Source organism: Oncorhynchus clarkii, chromosome 5, assembly GCF_045791955.1.
Source record: "Oncorhynchus clarkii lewisi isolate Uvic-CL-2024 chromosome 5, UVic_Ocla_1.0, whole genome shotgun sequence".
NCBI lineage: Eukaryota > Metazoa > Chordata > Actinopteri > Salmoniformes > Salmonidae > Oncorhynchus > Oncorhynchus clarkii.
In genome coordinates, this window is record NC_092151.1 from 81578362 (window position 1) to 81595260 (window position 16899).

Sequence of the window (16899 nt, forward strand, 5' to 3'; positions counted from 1 at the left end):
TACACTCCCTCCCTTCCTTTACTCCTCTCCCTTCCTTTACCCCCCCCCTTCCTTTTTCCCTCCCTCCCTCTCTTCCTTTACCCTTCCCCTATAGCTTCACCAGAGCTGCAACAGTTGGACAGCCACAAATTATTACCGACAAGAGAGTGGGGGGGATGAGAGAGTTAAAGGCCCAGTGCAGTCCCTTTTCCTGTATTTTATATATATTTCCACACTGAGATTAGAATAATACTGTGAAATTGTGGAAATTATGATAATGCCCTTTAATTGTAAGAGCTGTTTGAAAAGACCGCCTGAAATGTTTTGGCCTTCCTGGTGACATCACCAGGCGGAAACTTAGTTAACAGCACAATAAGAAAGAGAGTTCCAAACCTCTCTGCCAATGAGTTTTCAGTGTTCCCTTCACTCAGGCAACTCCTAGACAGTCCTAGAAAAATTCTTGCTTGAGAAATTGCTCTTTGCTAAGAAGCTATTTTTGCATATTTTTGGCCATTTTAATTGAAAACAGTCACAGTAAGATACTTAATTATTACCCATAAAGAATTTGATATTGAGATATAAAAGGCTGCATTGGACCTTTAAAGAGGAGACACAAATAGAGAGAAAAAAGAGAGAGAAAGAGAGTCCTGGTAGTAGATGCATTGTCAGTCTGGTTTAATGCTCCTATCTTCTCCTCCTCTTACACAGCCATCCCCCTCTCCTCCCAGTCTATACTGGTTTGAGAGTCCTAGGCCAGTCTATGAGGACCCCTCCACATTGATGGTGTTGACGGTGGCCATGAAGCACCTCTGGAAGAGGCGGTCTGGATCTGGAGGCTGGTTGTCACAGTCCAGTTTCCCACTCAAGAAGTGCTTCTTAAACCCTTGGGGACCCGTAGGGGGGCTACTGGGGTGACTCCGACTCGGCCCCTCTCGTGGACTGGGTTCAGAACCTGAAAATACAATGTTTTCACATTAGTATTAGTATTTTGTGTCTGATGAAGAATCATGTAATACATTACTATGAGATGGAGAGCTTTTCTCTCTATGGGTCCCCGCTCTAAAATGTTTCAAATATCTGCTGACTGAAATCGAGTCTTAGTTATTTTCCTTATACTCCAGAATCAGTAGCTTCTTATTCATAAAAAATATGGTTTCTGAGTAGCCATGCTGGAAAGCATACCATTGGATAGCTAACTGAAATCCTTTCATATCTCAAGTGGAAAGGACAAGGAGGAATCCTAAATAGGGGCTGTCTAAAAATATATTTGACATGTCATAGGAAAAATAAATCTTTCGCTATTCTTATTAGGGACATCTTGTACACCATCTTGTAAAATGAATCAGTCTACTTTCACATTCACATGAACTGATTACACAGAGTGACAATTAATCGACTCCTACAGGCATGTCCAACATCTAATTAAATTCTAATTCTATGTGCTTTCTTTTCACTATAAAAACCTTAAACTCCATGATCTCGGTAGCCAGTTAGCCAATGGATTTGGTTCACTTTACCAATCAGACAAAGGCAATCACAATGGGAGTTATTGGTTGACGTTGCTAGACTGGTCAAACTGTGCATATTGAGAGTGAGTGTTCGTGAGTGAGATAGACTTTCATATGGAAACGACTACCCTGAGTCCTTACTTTGAGAATGCTACAGAATTTAATCTCAAATAACCCTTTTTCATTTTCAGAACGACACTTTCTTTTTGGTTAATGACGCATTCATTTTGAGAGTCGAGTTGTGTAGTTAACGAAAGGCACTCTGAATGCTGCATGAATCTACATTACAATTACGAGCAGACAGCCGCCCCTTTCAGCATCAGCTCAGTTTCATCCCCCACTTTGAAACTGATCGCAGAGGATTAACATCAGTAGTACACTCCACTGTGGATTGGCTTTGTTTTCTTCTGGTTCCCCATCAAATTTCAAGGGCTACGCAGCATTCATTGTTTTTCTCAGCATGGCAGCAGTGGGTATATTTTGTTATTGCTCTGGCCTGGCAGGCACACAAAGAGACACTCACAAATATACACACACACACACAGTTTGAAAAAGTATTCACCCAGTTCAGTTGATGCATATAAAAAATGGTTTATTTGTCACGTGCACAGGATACAGCAGGTGTAAACAGTACAGTGAAACGCTTACTAGCAAGCTCTTTCCCAACAATGCAGTATATCAAAGGTAAGATTATAAGATAAAATACAAACACGTGAGAAATAAAAACAAATTAGAATGTACGCTTCACACAGGGTCATGTTTCGATTGTGCTGCACAAATTGAAGGCTCCAAGGCTACAAAATGTGAAAAATGTGCATTTGAATACTTTTTCAAGGCATGTTCAAGACCATAGAAAATATTTTAGAATAAGAGAAGGATTAGAAGGATCCTCCCCAGTTCTTGCCAGTGTATCATGGGCTTTAGACTCGTTAAGTAACTGAGGCAGAGTGTTGCGAGACCATGTTCCTCCAGGGTGAAGGAAGGTACAGGCGTGGGTTGGAGGCAACCACGTACACACGCATGCGCAAGCGCACAGAAACGCACACGCAAACACAGACAATTATCTCAGCAGGTGTGAGAAGAAATCAACTGTGAACTTTTCTATTAACAGACGCTTTCTGGCTTCCTGCAGGCTTTCTCTATGGCTATCCAGTCAGGGAAATCGAGAGGGGGAGGGGTTTACCTCTTCATCAACAAGAAATGTTGTGCTTAATCAAGCGCAGTGGAAGTCTAGAACCATTGTTCACCTGATGGTCAAATGCCGACGCTTCTACCTCTCCAGGGAGTTTTCAGCTGTTATTGTGACTGTTGTACACATTCCACCTGGCACTTAAAAAAGTGTACGAGGCTATAAACAAGCAGGTAAACTTGCACCCAGAAGCTGATTTCCTTGTTTCTCGTGATGTTAATTCCATGCCATTACTTTTGATGTATTTGATGTATATTTAAAACCAAATCATTTTAGACTTTTACTCAAGTAGTATTTTACTGGGTGACTTTCACTTTTACTTGAGCCATTTTCTATTTAGGTATCTTTACTTTTAGTCAATAATGACAATTGGGTTATTTTTCCACCACTGGTTACGAGTCATAACAGCAGTCAAAATCCACATGACGGTTTAGTCATGATAATTAGTCTTCTTCAAGTTCTGATTGTCACGTTCTGGCCTTAGTTCCTTTGTTTGGTCTTTGTTTTAGTATGGTCAGGGCGTGAGTTGGGGTGGGCAGCCTATGTTTGTTTTTCTATGTTGTATTTTGAGTTTGGCCTGGTATGGTTCTCAATCAGAGGCAGGTGTCGTTAGTTGTCTCTGATTGAGAATCATACTTAGGTAGCCTTTTTCCACCTGGATTTCGTGGGTGTTTATTTTCTGTTTTGAGTGTATTTCACTAGACGGGACTGTTTTGTTTGTTCGTTCGTCCTAGTTATTATTTTGTTTAGTGTTCAGTGTTGATTATATAAAAAATGATGAACACCTACCACGCTGCACCTTGGTCCTCACCTTCTTCCACCGACGACAGCCGTTACACTGATGCTGCTGATGGTCATTAGTAACCTACCAAACTTGGTACTCAGCACTCTATTGTCCCTCTAATCACTCTGACATTTATATTTGTATTTATTATGGATCCCCATTAGCTGCTGTCAAGGCAGTAGCTACTCTTCCTGAGGTCCAGCAAAGTTAAGGCAGTTATACAATTTTTAAAACATTCACAACACACTAAGTGTGGGCCCTCAGGCCCGTACTCCACTACCACATATCAAATCAAATCACCTTTTATTAGTCACATGCGCCAAATACAGTGAAATGCTTACTTACAAGCCCCTAACCAACAATGCAGTGTAAAAAATATGAATACGATTAAGAAATAAAAGGAGCAAGTAAAATAAAGAGCAGCAGTAAAATAACAATAGCGAGACTATATACAGGGGATACCAGTACAGAGTCAATGTGCGGGGGCACCGGTGCCAAGGTAATTGAGGTAATATGTAGGTAGAGTTATTAAAGTGACTAAACACAAATAATAACAGAGAGTAGCAGCGGCGTAAAAGAGGGGGGGGGGGTGCATGCAAATAGTCTGGGTAGCCATTTGATGAGATGTTTAGGAGTCTTATGGCTTGGGGTTAGAAGCTGTTTAGAAGCTTCTTGGACCTAGACTTGGTGCTCCGGTACCGCTTACCATGCGGTAGCAGAGAGAACAGTGTATGACTAGGGTGGCTGGAGTCTTTGACCATTTTAGGGCCTTCCTCTGACACCGCCTGGTATAAAGGTCCTGAATGGCAGGAAGCTTGGCCCCAGTGATGTACTGGGCCGTACGCACTACCCTCTGTAGTGCCTTGCGGCCAGAGGCCGAGCAGTTGCCATACCAGGCTGTGATGCTCTCGATGGTGCAGCTGTAGAACTTTTGAGGATCTGAGGACTCATGCCAAATCTTTTCAGTCTCCTGAGGGGGAATAGGTTTTGTAGTGCCCTCTTCACGACTTTCTTGGTGTGCTTGGACTAGAGGTCGACCGATTATGGTTTTCAACACCAATACCGATAACGGTTATTGGAGGACCAAAAAAAGCTGACAGCGATTAATTGGCCGATTTTTATATATATATTTGTAATAATGACAATTACAACAATACTGAATTAAAACGTTTATTTTAACTTAATATAATACATAAATAAAATATATTAAGTCTCAAATAAATAATGAAACATGTTGAATTTGGTTTAAATAATGCAATACAAAGTGTTGGAGAAGAAAGTGAAAGTGCAATATTTGCCATGTAAAAAAGCTAATGTTTAAGTTCCTTGCTCAGAACATGAGAACATATGAAAGCTGGTGGTTCAATATTCCCAGTTCTTCAATATTCCCAGTTAAGAAGTTTTAGGTTGTAGTTACTATAGGAATTATGACGCGTCAACTATTTCTCTCTATACCATTTGTATTTCATATACCTTTGACTATTGGATGTTCTTATAGGCACTTTAGTATTGCCAGCCTAATCTCGGGAGTTGATAGGCTTGAAGTCATAAACAGCGCTGTGCTTCAAGCATTGCTAAGAGCTGCTGGCAAAATGCAGTAAAGTGCTGTTTGAATGAATGCTTACGAGCAGGCTGCTGCCTACCACCGCTCAGTCAGACTGCTCTATCAAATATCAAATTCTAGACTTAATTATAATATAATAAACACAGAAATACGAGCCTTTGGTCATTAATATGGTCAAATCCGGAAACTATAATTTCGAAAACAAAACGTTTATTCTTTCAGTAAAATACAGAACCGTTCCGTATTTTATCGAAAGGGTGGCAACCCTAAGTCTAAATATTGCTGTTACATTGCACAACATTCAATGTTATGTCATAATTATGTACAATTTTGGCAAATTAATTACGATCTTCACACGGTTTGCCAAACTGAGCCAAACTGTTGCATATACCCGGACTCTGCTTGCACTGAACGCAAGCGAAGTGACACCATTTCCCTCGTTAATATTGCCTGCTAACATGAATTTCTTTTAACTAAATATGCATTTAAAAAAAAATATACATCTGTGTATTGATTTTAAGAAAGGCATTGATGTTTATGGGTTGGTTCATTTGTGAAACGATTGTGCTATTTTTACAAATTATCTTTTGTTAAATCATCACCCGTTTGGCGAAGTTGAAGTAGGCTGTGATTCGATGATAAATTAACAGGCACCGCATTGATTGTATGAAATGCAGGACAAGCTAGTTAACCTAGTATTATCATCAACCATGTGTAGTTAACTAGTGATTATGTGAAGATTGATTGTTTTTTATAAGATAAAATTACTATTACTAGTCTGTTCAACCCCTCTTTCGTATCGTCTGAGATTCCTAAAGATTGGAAAGCGGCCGCGGTCATTCCCCTCTTCAAAGGGGGAGACAATCTAGACCCAAACTGTTACATACCTATATCCATCCTGCCCTGCCATTCTAAAGTCTTCGAAAGCCAAGTGAACAAACAGATCACCGACCATTTCGAATCCCACCGTACCTTCTCCGCTATGCAATCTGGTTTCCGAGCTGGTCATGGGTGCACCTCTGCCACGCTCAATGTCCTAAATGATATCATAACCATCATCGATAAAAAACAATACTGTGCAGCCGTGTTCATCGACCTGGCCAAGGCTTTCGACACTGTCAATCACCGCATTCTTATCGGCAGACTCAACAGACCTTGGTTTCTCTAATGACTGCCTCGCCTGGTTCACGAACTACTTCTCAGATAGAGTTCAGTGTGTCAAATCAAAAGGCCTCTTTTCCAGACCTCTGGCAGTCTCTATGGGGGTGCCACATAGTTAAATTCTCGGGCTGACTCTTTTCTCTGTATATATCAATGATGTCGCTCTTGTTGCGGGTGATTCACGCCATTTCCGGTGATTCACGCCATTTCCGGTCACAACTTGCAGACTTGTTTACGTGTTGCTGTGCGTTTTATTGCCAACCTTACTTTGCTACCTGACAACTTTACGGTTTTTACTTTTTAATTACCGTTTATATTTTTGTTTTTTCCCTCAACTTTTTCACTCCGGACACTTTATCTGGACATGGTTCGTCAGAACCTCCAACAGCCGAAGCTAAGTAGTAACATTAACATGATGCCTTCTAATTGCAGTCGCTGTACTCATAATATACAGGAGAACGATCGCCTTACGGCGAGGATAGATGTGCTGCAAGCCCAGCTTCAGACGCAATTGTTAGGCAAGGGTAATTTCAGTGTAGGAAAGGATGAAACAGCGTCTGTGCCACCAGTAAGTACAGATAGTAACGTTAGTATAAAGCCCCTCACACGGTCCCCGCAGCCGGACAACTTTCTCACGGTTTCTGGAAGGAAATGCTGTAGGAACGCTCAACCAGTGTCGCTCATTCAGCCGACAGAAACTTTCAACCAGTTTTCTCAATTAAGCAGCGAGTCGGAGTCTGAGGCCGAGCCTTCTCTTGTCTCTACTCCTCCCGTTACGGGGTCTGAGACGCCGTAACTTCCCACCATTAGCTCTGACAAATTGAAAACTCCATTACCCGCAGTATTAAACTTAAAACGAATCATCCAGCGATCATACACTGTTTACCAGGGGGCTGGGCTACCGACGTTAAGGCTAATCTGAAGATGGTGCTGGCTAAAGCTAAAACTGGCGAGTGTAGAGAGTATAGAGATATTGTTATCCACGTCGGCACCAACGATGTTAGGATGAAACAGTCAGAGATCACCAAGCGCAACATAGCTTCAGCGTGTAAATCAGCTAGAAAGATGTGTCGGCATCGAGTAATTGTCTCTGGCCCCCTCCCAGTTAGGGGGAGTGATGAGCTCTACAGCAGAGTCTCACAACTCAATTGCTGATTGAAAACTGTTTTCTGCCCCCCTCAAAAGATAGAATTTGTAGATAATTGGCCCTCTTTCTGGGACTCACCCACAAACAGGACCAAGCCTGACCTGCTGAGGAGTGACGGACTCCATCCTAGCTGGAGGGGTGCTCTCATCTTATCTACCAACATAGACAGGGCTCTAACTCCTCTAGCTCCACAATGAAATAGGGTGCAGGCCAGGCAGCAGGCTGTTAGCCAGCCTGCCAGCATAGTGGAGTCTGCCACTAGCACAGTGAGTGTTGTCACCTCAGCTATCCCCATTGAGACGGTGTCTGTGCCTAGACCTAGGTTGGGCAAAACTAAACATGGCGGTGTTCGCCTTAGCAATCTCACTAGGATAAAGACCTCCTCCATTCCTGTCATTATTGAAAGAGATCAAGATACCTCACATCTCAAAATAGGCTACTTAATGTTAGATCCCTTACTTCAAAGGCAATTAGAGTCAATGAACTAATCACTGATCATAATCTTGATGTGATTGGCCTGACTGAAACATGGCTTAAGCCTGATGAATTTACTGTGTTAAATGAGGCCTCACCTCCTGGCTACACTAGTGACCATATTCCCCGTGCATCCCGCAAAGGCGGAGGTGTTGCTAACATTTACGATAGCAAATTTCAATTTACAAAAAAATAATTACGTTTTCGTCTTTTGAGCTTCTAGTCATGAAATCTATGCAGCCTACTCAATCACTTTTTATAGCTACTGTTTACAGGCCTCCTGGGCCATATACAGCGTTCTTCATTGAGTTCCCTGAATTCCTATCGGACCTTGTAGTCATAGCAGATAATATTCTAATCTTTGGTGACTTTAATATTCACATGGAAAAGTCCACAGACCCACTCCAAAAGGCTTTCGGAGCCATCATCGATTCAGTGGGTTTTGTCCAACATGTTTCTGGACCCACTCACTGTCACAGTCATACTCTGGACCTAGTTTTGTCCCATGGTATAAATGTTGTGGATCTTAATGTTTTTCCTCATAATCCTGGACTATCGGGCCACCATTTTATTACGTTTGCAATTGCAACAAATAATCTGCTCAGACCCCAACCAAGGAACATCAAAAGTCGTGCTATAAATCACAGACAACACAAAGATTCCTTGATGTCCTTCCAGATTCCCTCTGTCTACCCAAGGACGCCAGAGGACAAAAATCCGTTAACCACCTAACTGAGGAACTCAATTTAACCTTGCGCAATACCCTAGATGTAGTTGCACCCCTAAAAACTAAAAACATTTCTCATAAGAAACTAGCTCCCTGGTACACAGAAAATACCCGAGCTCTGAAGCAAGCTTCCAGAAAATTGGAACGGAAATGGCGCCACACCAAACTGGAAGTCTTCTGACTAGCTTGGAAAGACAGTACCGTGCAGTACCGAAGAGCCTTTACTGCTGCTCGATCATCCTATTTTTCCAACTTAATTGAGGAAAATAAGAACAATCCGAAATTCCTTTTTGATACTGTCGCAAAGCTAACTAAAACGCAAAATTCCCCAAGAGAGGATGGCTTTCACTTCAGCAGTGATACATTTATGAACTTCTTTGAGGAAAAGATCATGCGCAGCAACTCACTGCCTTCCTAAAGACAAACAATGTATACGAAATGCTTCAGTCTGGTTTTAGACCCCATCATAGCACTGAGACTTCACTTGTGAAGGTGGTAAATTACCTTTTAATGGCATCAGACCGAGGCTTTGCATCTGTCCTCGTGCTCCTAGACCTTAGTGCTGCTTTTGATACCATCGATCACCACATTCTTTTGGAGAGATTGAAAACCCAAATTGGTCTACACGGACAAGTTCTGGCCTGGTTTAGATCTTATCTGTCGGAAAGATATCAGTTTGTCTCTGTGAATGGTTTGTCCTCTGACAAATCAACTGTAAATTTCGGTGTTCCTCAAGGTTCCGTTTTAGGACCACTATTGTTTTCACTTTTTCCTAGCCACCGTGCTTCTACACCTGCATTTCTTGCTGTTTGGGGTTTTAGGCTGGGTTTCTGTACAGCACTTTGAGATATCAGCTGATGTACGAAGGGCTATATAAATACATTTGATTTGATTCTCTGATCCATCTCTACGTGGACGACACCATTCTGTATACATCTGGCCCTTCTTTGGACACTGTGTTAACAACCCTCCAAACAAGCTTCAATGCCATACAACTCTCCTTCCGTAGCCTCCGACTGCTCTTAAATACTAGTAAAACTAAATGCATGCTCTTCAACCTATCGCTGCCCGCACCCGCCCGCCCATCTAGCATCATTACTCTGGACGGTTCTGACTTAGAATATGTGGACAACTACAAATACCTAAGTGTCTGGTTAGACTGTAAACGAGCTTCAATGCCATACAACTCTCCTTCCGTAGCCTCCGACTGCTCTTAAATACTAGTAAAACTAAATGCATGCTCTTCAACCTATCGCTGCCCGCACCCGCCCGCCCATCTAGCATCATTACTCTGGACGGTTCTGACTTAGAATATGTGGACAACTACAAATACCTAAGTGTCTGGTTAGACTGTAAACTCTCCTTCCAGACTCACATTAAGCATCTCCAATCCAAAGTTAAATCTAGAATTGGCTTCCTATTTCACAACAAAGCCTACTTCACTCATGCTGCCAAACTTACCCTTGTAAAACTGACTATCCTGCCGATCCTTGACTTCAGCGATGCCATTTACAAATTAGCCTCCAACACTCTACTCAGCAAATTGGATGCAGTCTATCACAGTGCCATCCGTTTTGTCACTAAAGCCCCATTTACTACCCACCACTGCGACCTGTATGCTCTCATTGGCTGGTCCTCTCTACATATTTGTAGCCAAACCCACTGGCTCCAGGTAATCTATAAGTCTTTGCTAGGTATAGCTCCGCCTTATCTCAGCTCACTGGTCACCATAGCAATACCCACCCATAGCATGCGCTCCAGCAGGTATACTTCACTGGTCATCCCCAAAGCTAACACCTCTTTTGGCCGCGTTTCCTTCCAGTTCTCTGCTGCCAATGACTGGAACGAATTGCAAAAATCCCTGAAGTTGGAGACTTATACCTCCCTCAATAACTTTAAGCGTCAGCTGTCTGAGCAGCTTACCGATCGCTGCAGCTGTACACATCCCATCTTTAAATAGCCCATCCATCCAACCAACTACCTACCTCATTCCCATATTTGTTTTGGTTTTTATGCTCTTTTGCACATCAATATTTCTACTGCACATATATCACTCCAGTGTAAATTGCTAAATTGTAATTACTTCGCCACCATTGGCCTATTTATTGCCTTACATCCTTACTTCATTTGCACACACTGTTATTGACTGTATGTTTGTTTATCCCATGTGTAACTATTTGACATTGTTTTTGTCGCACTGCTTTGCTTTATCTTGGCCAGGTCACAGTTGTAAATGAGAACTTGTTCTCAACTGGCCTACCTGGTTAAATAAAGGTGAATTTAAAAAATAAAATAATAATAAGTTTAATGCTAGCTAGCAACTTACCTTGGCTTCTCGCAGCCACAAGGTCCTTTTGACGCTGCACTCGCACAACAGGTGGTCAGCCTGCCATGCAGTTTCCTCGTGGATTGCAATGTAATCGGCCATAATCGGCGTCCAAAAAGGCTGATTACCGATTGTTATGAAAACTTGAAATCGGCCCTAATTAACCATGCCGATTAATCGGTCGACCTCTAGCTTGAACAATGTTAGTTTTTTGGCAATGTGGACACCAAGGAACTTGAAGCTCCCAACCTGCTCCACTACAGCCCCGTCGACGAGAATAGAGTCTTCATTTTCCTGTAATCTACAACACAAAGTACCTGTCTATTGTGCAATTTATTGTGATGGTGTAGGCTATATATTAAATGGATGTATTAGACTTTTTAAAATGTAGGTGTTCCAAAGGTCTGAATCAGTGGCTTGTAGGCTATGCATGGAAGCCAGGAGATGCTAAATGTGTTTAAGCTAATTAACGGTAAATTACAGTGAGTCTGGCAGTAATTGACAATCACCGGGTGACAAAATTTCATGACCGCCACATTCCTACTCCTGCGTCCCCCATTCGGCAAATCAGATCATGACTATGTACTCCTGTTTCCTGTTTTACAAGCAGATGGTCAAACAGGAAGTACCAGTGACTTGATTTGTTGAGAATTCGTCATCAGAATCAGAGATTATGCTACAGGACTGCTTTGCTAGCGGTGACTGAACTATGTTCCGAAACTCCCTCGATAACATCAACGAGCTAACCACCTCTGTCACCGGCTTCATTAGGAAATGCATCAGCAAATGTTGTCCCCACAGTGAAGGTTCACTGCTTCCCCAATCAAAAGCCCTGAAATAACACAGCGATTGTCGCTAAACTAAAGGACAGGGTTACCGCACACAGGGGTATCACTGACAAGTACAAAAAAATCCTGCTACGACCTCCACAGAGTCATCAAACGAGCAAGAGAACAATATAGGAAAGGTGGAATCATATTACATAGATGCCGACACCTGCCGCATGTGACAGGGGCTACAGTCCATTACGGATTACAGGGGAAGACCCAACCGTGATCTGCCCTACAATGCCTCTCTACCAGACAAAACTTGTTAAAGACTCCAGCCACCCAAGCCATAGACTGTTCTCTCTGCTTCCGCAAGGCAAGCGGTACCGGTGCATCAAGTCTGATACCAACAGTCTCCTGAACAGTTTCAATCCCCAAGTCATACATTTGCTAAATAGCTAACAAAATGGCTACACGGACTATCTGAGTTTACCCTTGTATTTTTTCTCTATGCACACTCACAGGACTTTACACACTCACACACACTGACACTTCAACACACACACTCACTTAATTTGCTCACACACACATTTTATACTGACTCTCTCACTCTCTCTCTCTCACAATGAACTTTTATTCTAAGAAGGCTACTTATATTAAGTACAATCTTGGTATCTAGGATGATAATGGATTTTAAGGCTTGGAGGTTATTCTGCCAGATAAGTGGAAAGTCATTGAGCCACTGTAGGAGCCCTTTGCTAGAGCATTCATAATCAGCCCCTGTTTTCAATGTTATTTGTTCCTACTGTACTAAGGAATGGGCATCTTACTGCATCCTATACACCAGAAGTCATTCCAATCTGAATCTGAGTGCTACTGCAACAACAGAAGACAGATGCCCCAAGCCATTCTGGCATGTCAAATTAAAATGATTTCCATAGAGATGAGCTTAACTTCTGTTCATATCTTCTGTTTCCATCATATACTGTAGCATTAAAGCACCTTGAGGGTGGGATAAACGCAATTCAAATAAAATGCATTTTTATAGCCATCAAATGAACATATGATACTATATTGAATTCTATAGGCTCTTTTGGCATGGGTCCTATTCATTGGGGCACAACGTAGCAAAGCGTTTTTTAACAGAAAACGAAAACAGGTAGTCCCTCCCTGTTTCAGTTTTCTTCCGTTTGGTGCTTAGTGAATACGACCCTTGCCTTGTAATAGTGGGTCATACAATTGGTGACATACCTGGTGCTATGAGGGGCAGTCCGTTGTCAAGGCCTTTGGGTTTGGTCGCGATGAACAGATAGCACAGGACACAGATAGTGATGATGAACGCTAGCAGGACCACAGCTGCTATGGACAGGCCAACCAGCGCTCCCAGACTGTCAGACAGAGTGGGTGAGAAGAGGGGGGGAATAGAGAGAGGGAGTGTGAGTGAGAGAGAGAGCGATAGAGAGAGAGAAAGACGAGAGAGCAAGAGCAAGAGCAAGAGCAAGAGCGAGAGCGAGAGAGAGAGAGAATTTCATGGAACGAATGAAAGAGAAAAGGGAATATAAAGTACAGCAGACAAATGAAAGAGAGAATAGGAGAGGAAGAAAACAAGAGATATTTAAGTTCTTCTATGCACTTTCAAAGATATAAAAATTTATTTTGACGTTTGAAAATGTTATCATACGTTTTAGAAGTTGTGCAGCAGTAACTGAGAGACTGTTGAGTGTGATCAAAGGCAAAACATAATTTCCACTTTGACAACATTCCACTTCAGAAAATGCACATATCATCAAATTCAAATGAAATTCTTCCCCGGTATGCAGTGATGACACATGCATTCCAATGAAATGAGAAGAAAAGTCCTTTGATGAAAAAAAAACTTTTATGATATCTACAATCACTGCCTCTAAGTATTTTCATTTGAAATTATACCAGACTATTTGCATTTACTTTTAATTTCTGCTTTGACTGACTGGTGTTTCATTCCCAATCAGAAACTAGAACATTCTTATTTTGTTTTACCCAAAATGCAAAGCACCTAAGAAAACAACTTCAATCAAACTAATTGACTGTTAAATCAATCAAATCAATTAAGTCTCACCTAAAACTTAAAGCACAAGAGAGTGGAGGGTATCAGTGCCTAGTCAGGCGGAATATTATCAATCAATTACAAGTGCATTTAATATGCATTCTGAAAGAGCCTACAGTGGTTTAACAGATCACTGTTGCCACAAGATGCCAATGCCACAACTTAACAATAATGATGAACGAGTCTGAAAGCGACACAGAGCAGCTTTTTGAAAAGGCATTAGGATCAGCAACAGATTATTTTGAGATCTATATTATGTTTGGCACGTGCACACACACACACACACACACACACACACACACACACACACACACACACACACACACACACACACACACACACACACACACACACACACACACACACACACACACACACACACACACACACACACACACACAACCTAAGCCTGATGTATAATTTTCAACTTCCTGTTATTAACCAAGGCATCAAAGGAACACTTACGAACCTGCATCACTCTCTGCTCTCTGCCATGGGATTAAAATCATAAACTTTTCTGTTCAGTTCTGTAAGGACTTCTTTCACTTCTTTCACAGCAGCAACCCTTATTCATGTGATCTCTCTATGATCAGTCATTCACTGTGGGATCCTCAGAAAGCCCTTTCAAGATGGCTTTCTTTCTCCAAAGGTCAACAAGAAGCCCTTTCAAGATGACTTTCTCCACAGGTCGACGGAAAGCCCTTTCAAAATTACTTTCTTTCTCTACAGCTTGCCCTTGTGATCTATTTATAGAACTAGATCAGAAGGAGAGGGGATGCTGTTGACAGGAACCTTCCCCATTGCTGGTTGCCTTAAAGCAGCTCACAGGGAGCCTCACAGGGAGCCTCACAGGGAGCCTCGTAAGTAGCTTTAAAGCAGCTCACAGGGAGCCTCGCACGGTGCCTCACAGGGAACCTTGCAATGATTCTCGCATTTAGCCTTAAAGCAGCTCACTCGTAGGGAGCCTCACAGGGAGCCTCATAGGGAGCCTCGTAGGGAGCCTCGCATGGAGCCTCGCAGCCTTTTTATTAAAAACATTGAACTACAATTATGCAATATCACAAACACTACAGGTTAGCCAGGCGTTTTGTTACCATGTGAATGAAAGAGATCGTAAGACAGCTACTGCTCAAACACAATATCGCTACAGGATACTACTGTATTTGTAGGAGAAAACAGAACTCCCTCTCATAATGTTGGGTGGTTTGAAGGACTGACTCCATGGATATGTTTAAAAGCCTGTATAACTGAATAATGCATTAAAGGGGCAAGCCGCAGTTGCTACATTCATTTTTAGACTGTTAAATGAATGATATATGTATAGCCATTGATTTTTGTTTTACTGCATTGTTTGTAAACCAAGTCAATGATAACAAACACTTTTCTAGCTTCAAAACATGCTTAAAACTATCATTTTTATCTCTCATGGATGGTCAGTCCTTGCATCCATGGCTCTGTCTAGAGTTTCTCAAGCTGCATCCCTCAACTGTTTATTGTTTGAACTGCAGATTGGTGCTTTAAGGTGGCTTTTATACATGATGACTACCTGCCTGACAGACTCAACAGCTGGCCACATCATCTTCACATCGTGAAGAAGACGTTATAGTACAGTAGTACAATGTGTCTTCTGACAGCTTCTGAATTACTCATATAATAGCTTTTGTATCACTGGCTAAAAGTTTAGCACTTTGGTAGGCTATTCTCTGACATTTCAATGTATTTTTGTAGAAACTCAGATCTGGATCCTCACAATATCAAGAGCATCTAATTTTCCACAGCTTCTACTAATTTGCTTATTGAAGTCTTCACCTCTCCTACACTGCAATGCTGCAAAGGTCGCTGTAAATGAGTGTGTTCCCATTCTTAAATCCACGGGCTGCATCCTCATTAGATTTGTTTTATATCAGTATGTTAATGTGGGGACTTGACAGCATTTATTTTCACTTCTAGGTTTACATAATGCAACAAGCACCTTCCTGTGATGTGTTGATCATGATGGAGCCATTGATGCATGGCTTCTAGTTGCTTTTTACCAATACACAATACATATTTTCACCAATACACCACTACACCACTACACCTATCCCATTTGGGAGTTGCCAGAGAGAAATTCACTGTATAAAAGAAAGAGTGCAGTGCAAAGTGTTTTAGGCATTCCTTATAAGTTAGCAAAGTTACATTATTATTCTTACCTTAACCACCACATGTATCCATACTCGTATGGGAAAAAACTGTTTGGGTCATCACAACAGTATTTCATGTCATTGAAGCCACAGCAGAAAAGGGCTCCTGCATCGTTGTCCGGTTTAGGGCACGTGAACTCGTTTATGAGCACTTTCTCTGCGTTGTAGTAGCTCGTGCAGTCCGCGCTCATGCTGACCCCAAACGCGCAGACACGCCAACTATACAATCTGTTAGATCAGTTGAAGTTTCAATCCGTCCATATTATTGTCAATCCAAACAGCAGAGTGCTCTGTGTCTTGCTGGTTGACTTGCAAGGTATTTAAGTAAATCCCCATTACTGAGCCCACCTCTCTCTCTCGCTCTCTCCTCGCCCCACTGTAACGCAATCTCCAAAGAAACACTATACCTCTCTGTGTGTGCGCGCGCTCGTGTGCATCTGTTCAGAATTGCCTTCATTTGGCCTTCCCTAACAGAGTATAGATGTCCTTGGTGCTAATTTGTATCCACGTCCGGTGCACCAGGATGCATGAGTTTATTGTCAGTTTTGCCCACTGGTTGGCATGTTAATGGTTACATTCTATTGGAAATATAAATAGTTGAATTACTGTTCGTGTGTGATTAGTGGGATGTTGAATGGTGCTCCTGTGTTTCTCTGACAGTAAGATAGGCCTACAGTATCAAGCACAAACCCCCTCTTAAGCCATAGCCCCACACATCTCTTTAGGCATTCACATGTGAGGCTATGTGCTAAACAGAGTGAGTACAGTAGTGTACTAAATCAAAGATTTCAAGACTAAAGACGGGTTTATGCTACATCTATCGACATCTCTGTGTACAGTTGTCACAGTGACATCATGACCATTCTATTGTCGTTCGACATCAAACTTGTCATTGTAGTTATGAAAAAGTATAAACACAAAAATGACATGCTGCATGACATCAGCAGCCTGGTGGTCCAAAATAGCATAACTGGTGTATCTGTTTAAAATTGGATTTAGTATAT

General features: G+C 41.9%; 1 protein-coding gene across 1 annotated transcript; it reads right to left on the reverse strand.

Annotated features, from left to right (window-relative positions):
* Positions 1 to 300: 300 nt before the first annotated feature.
* On the reverse strand, positions 301 to 16086 carry LOC139410250 (protein shisa-like-2A). The gene is made up of 3 exons (XM_071155722.1): positions 15905 to 16086; positions 12878 to 13014; positions 301 to 931 (listed from the first exon to the last, which is right to left on the reverse strand). The coding sequence occupies exons 1-3, from the start codon at positions 16084 to 16086 to the stop codon at positions 738 to 740; spliced, it is 513 nt and encodes a 170-aa protein (XP_071011823.1). The 3' UTR covers positions 301 to 737.
* Positions 16087 to 16899: the final 813 nt, after the last annotated feature.

Bases quoted from the DNA above. Each gene is read 5' to 3' on its own strand.
- LOC139410250 (XM_071155722.1), bottom strand. From the start codon at position 16,086: ATGAGCGCGGACTGCACGAGCTACTACAACGCAGAGAAAGTGCTCATA. The intron at 13,015-15,904 runs GTAAGAATAATA...TCTGTCTGACAG, and splicing joins GGATACATGTGGTGGTTAAG to TCTGGGAGCGCTGGTTGGCC. The intron at 932-12,877 runs GTATGTCACCAA...TTGTATTTTCAG, and splicing joins ACTGCCCCTCATAGCACCAG to GTTCTGAACCCAGTCCACGA.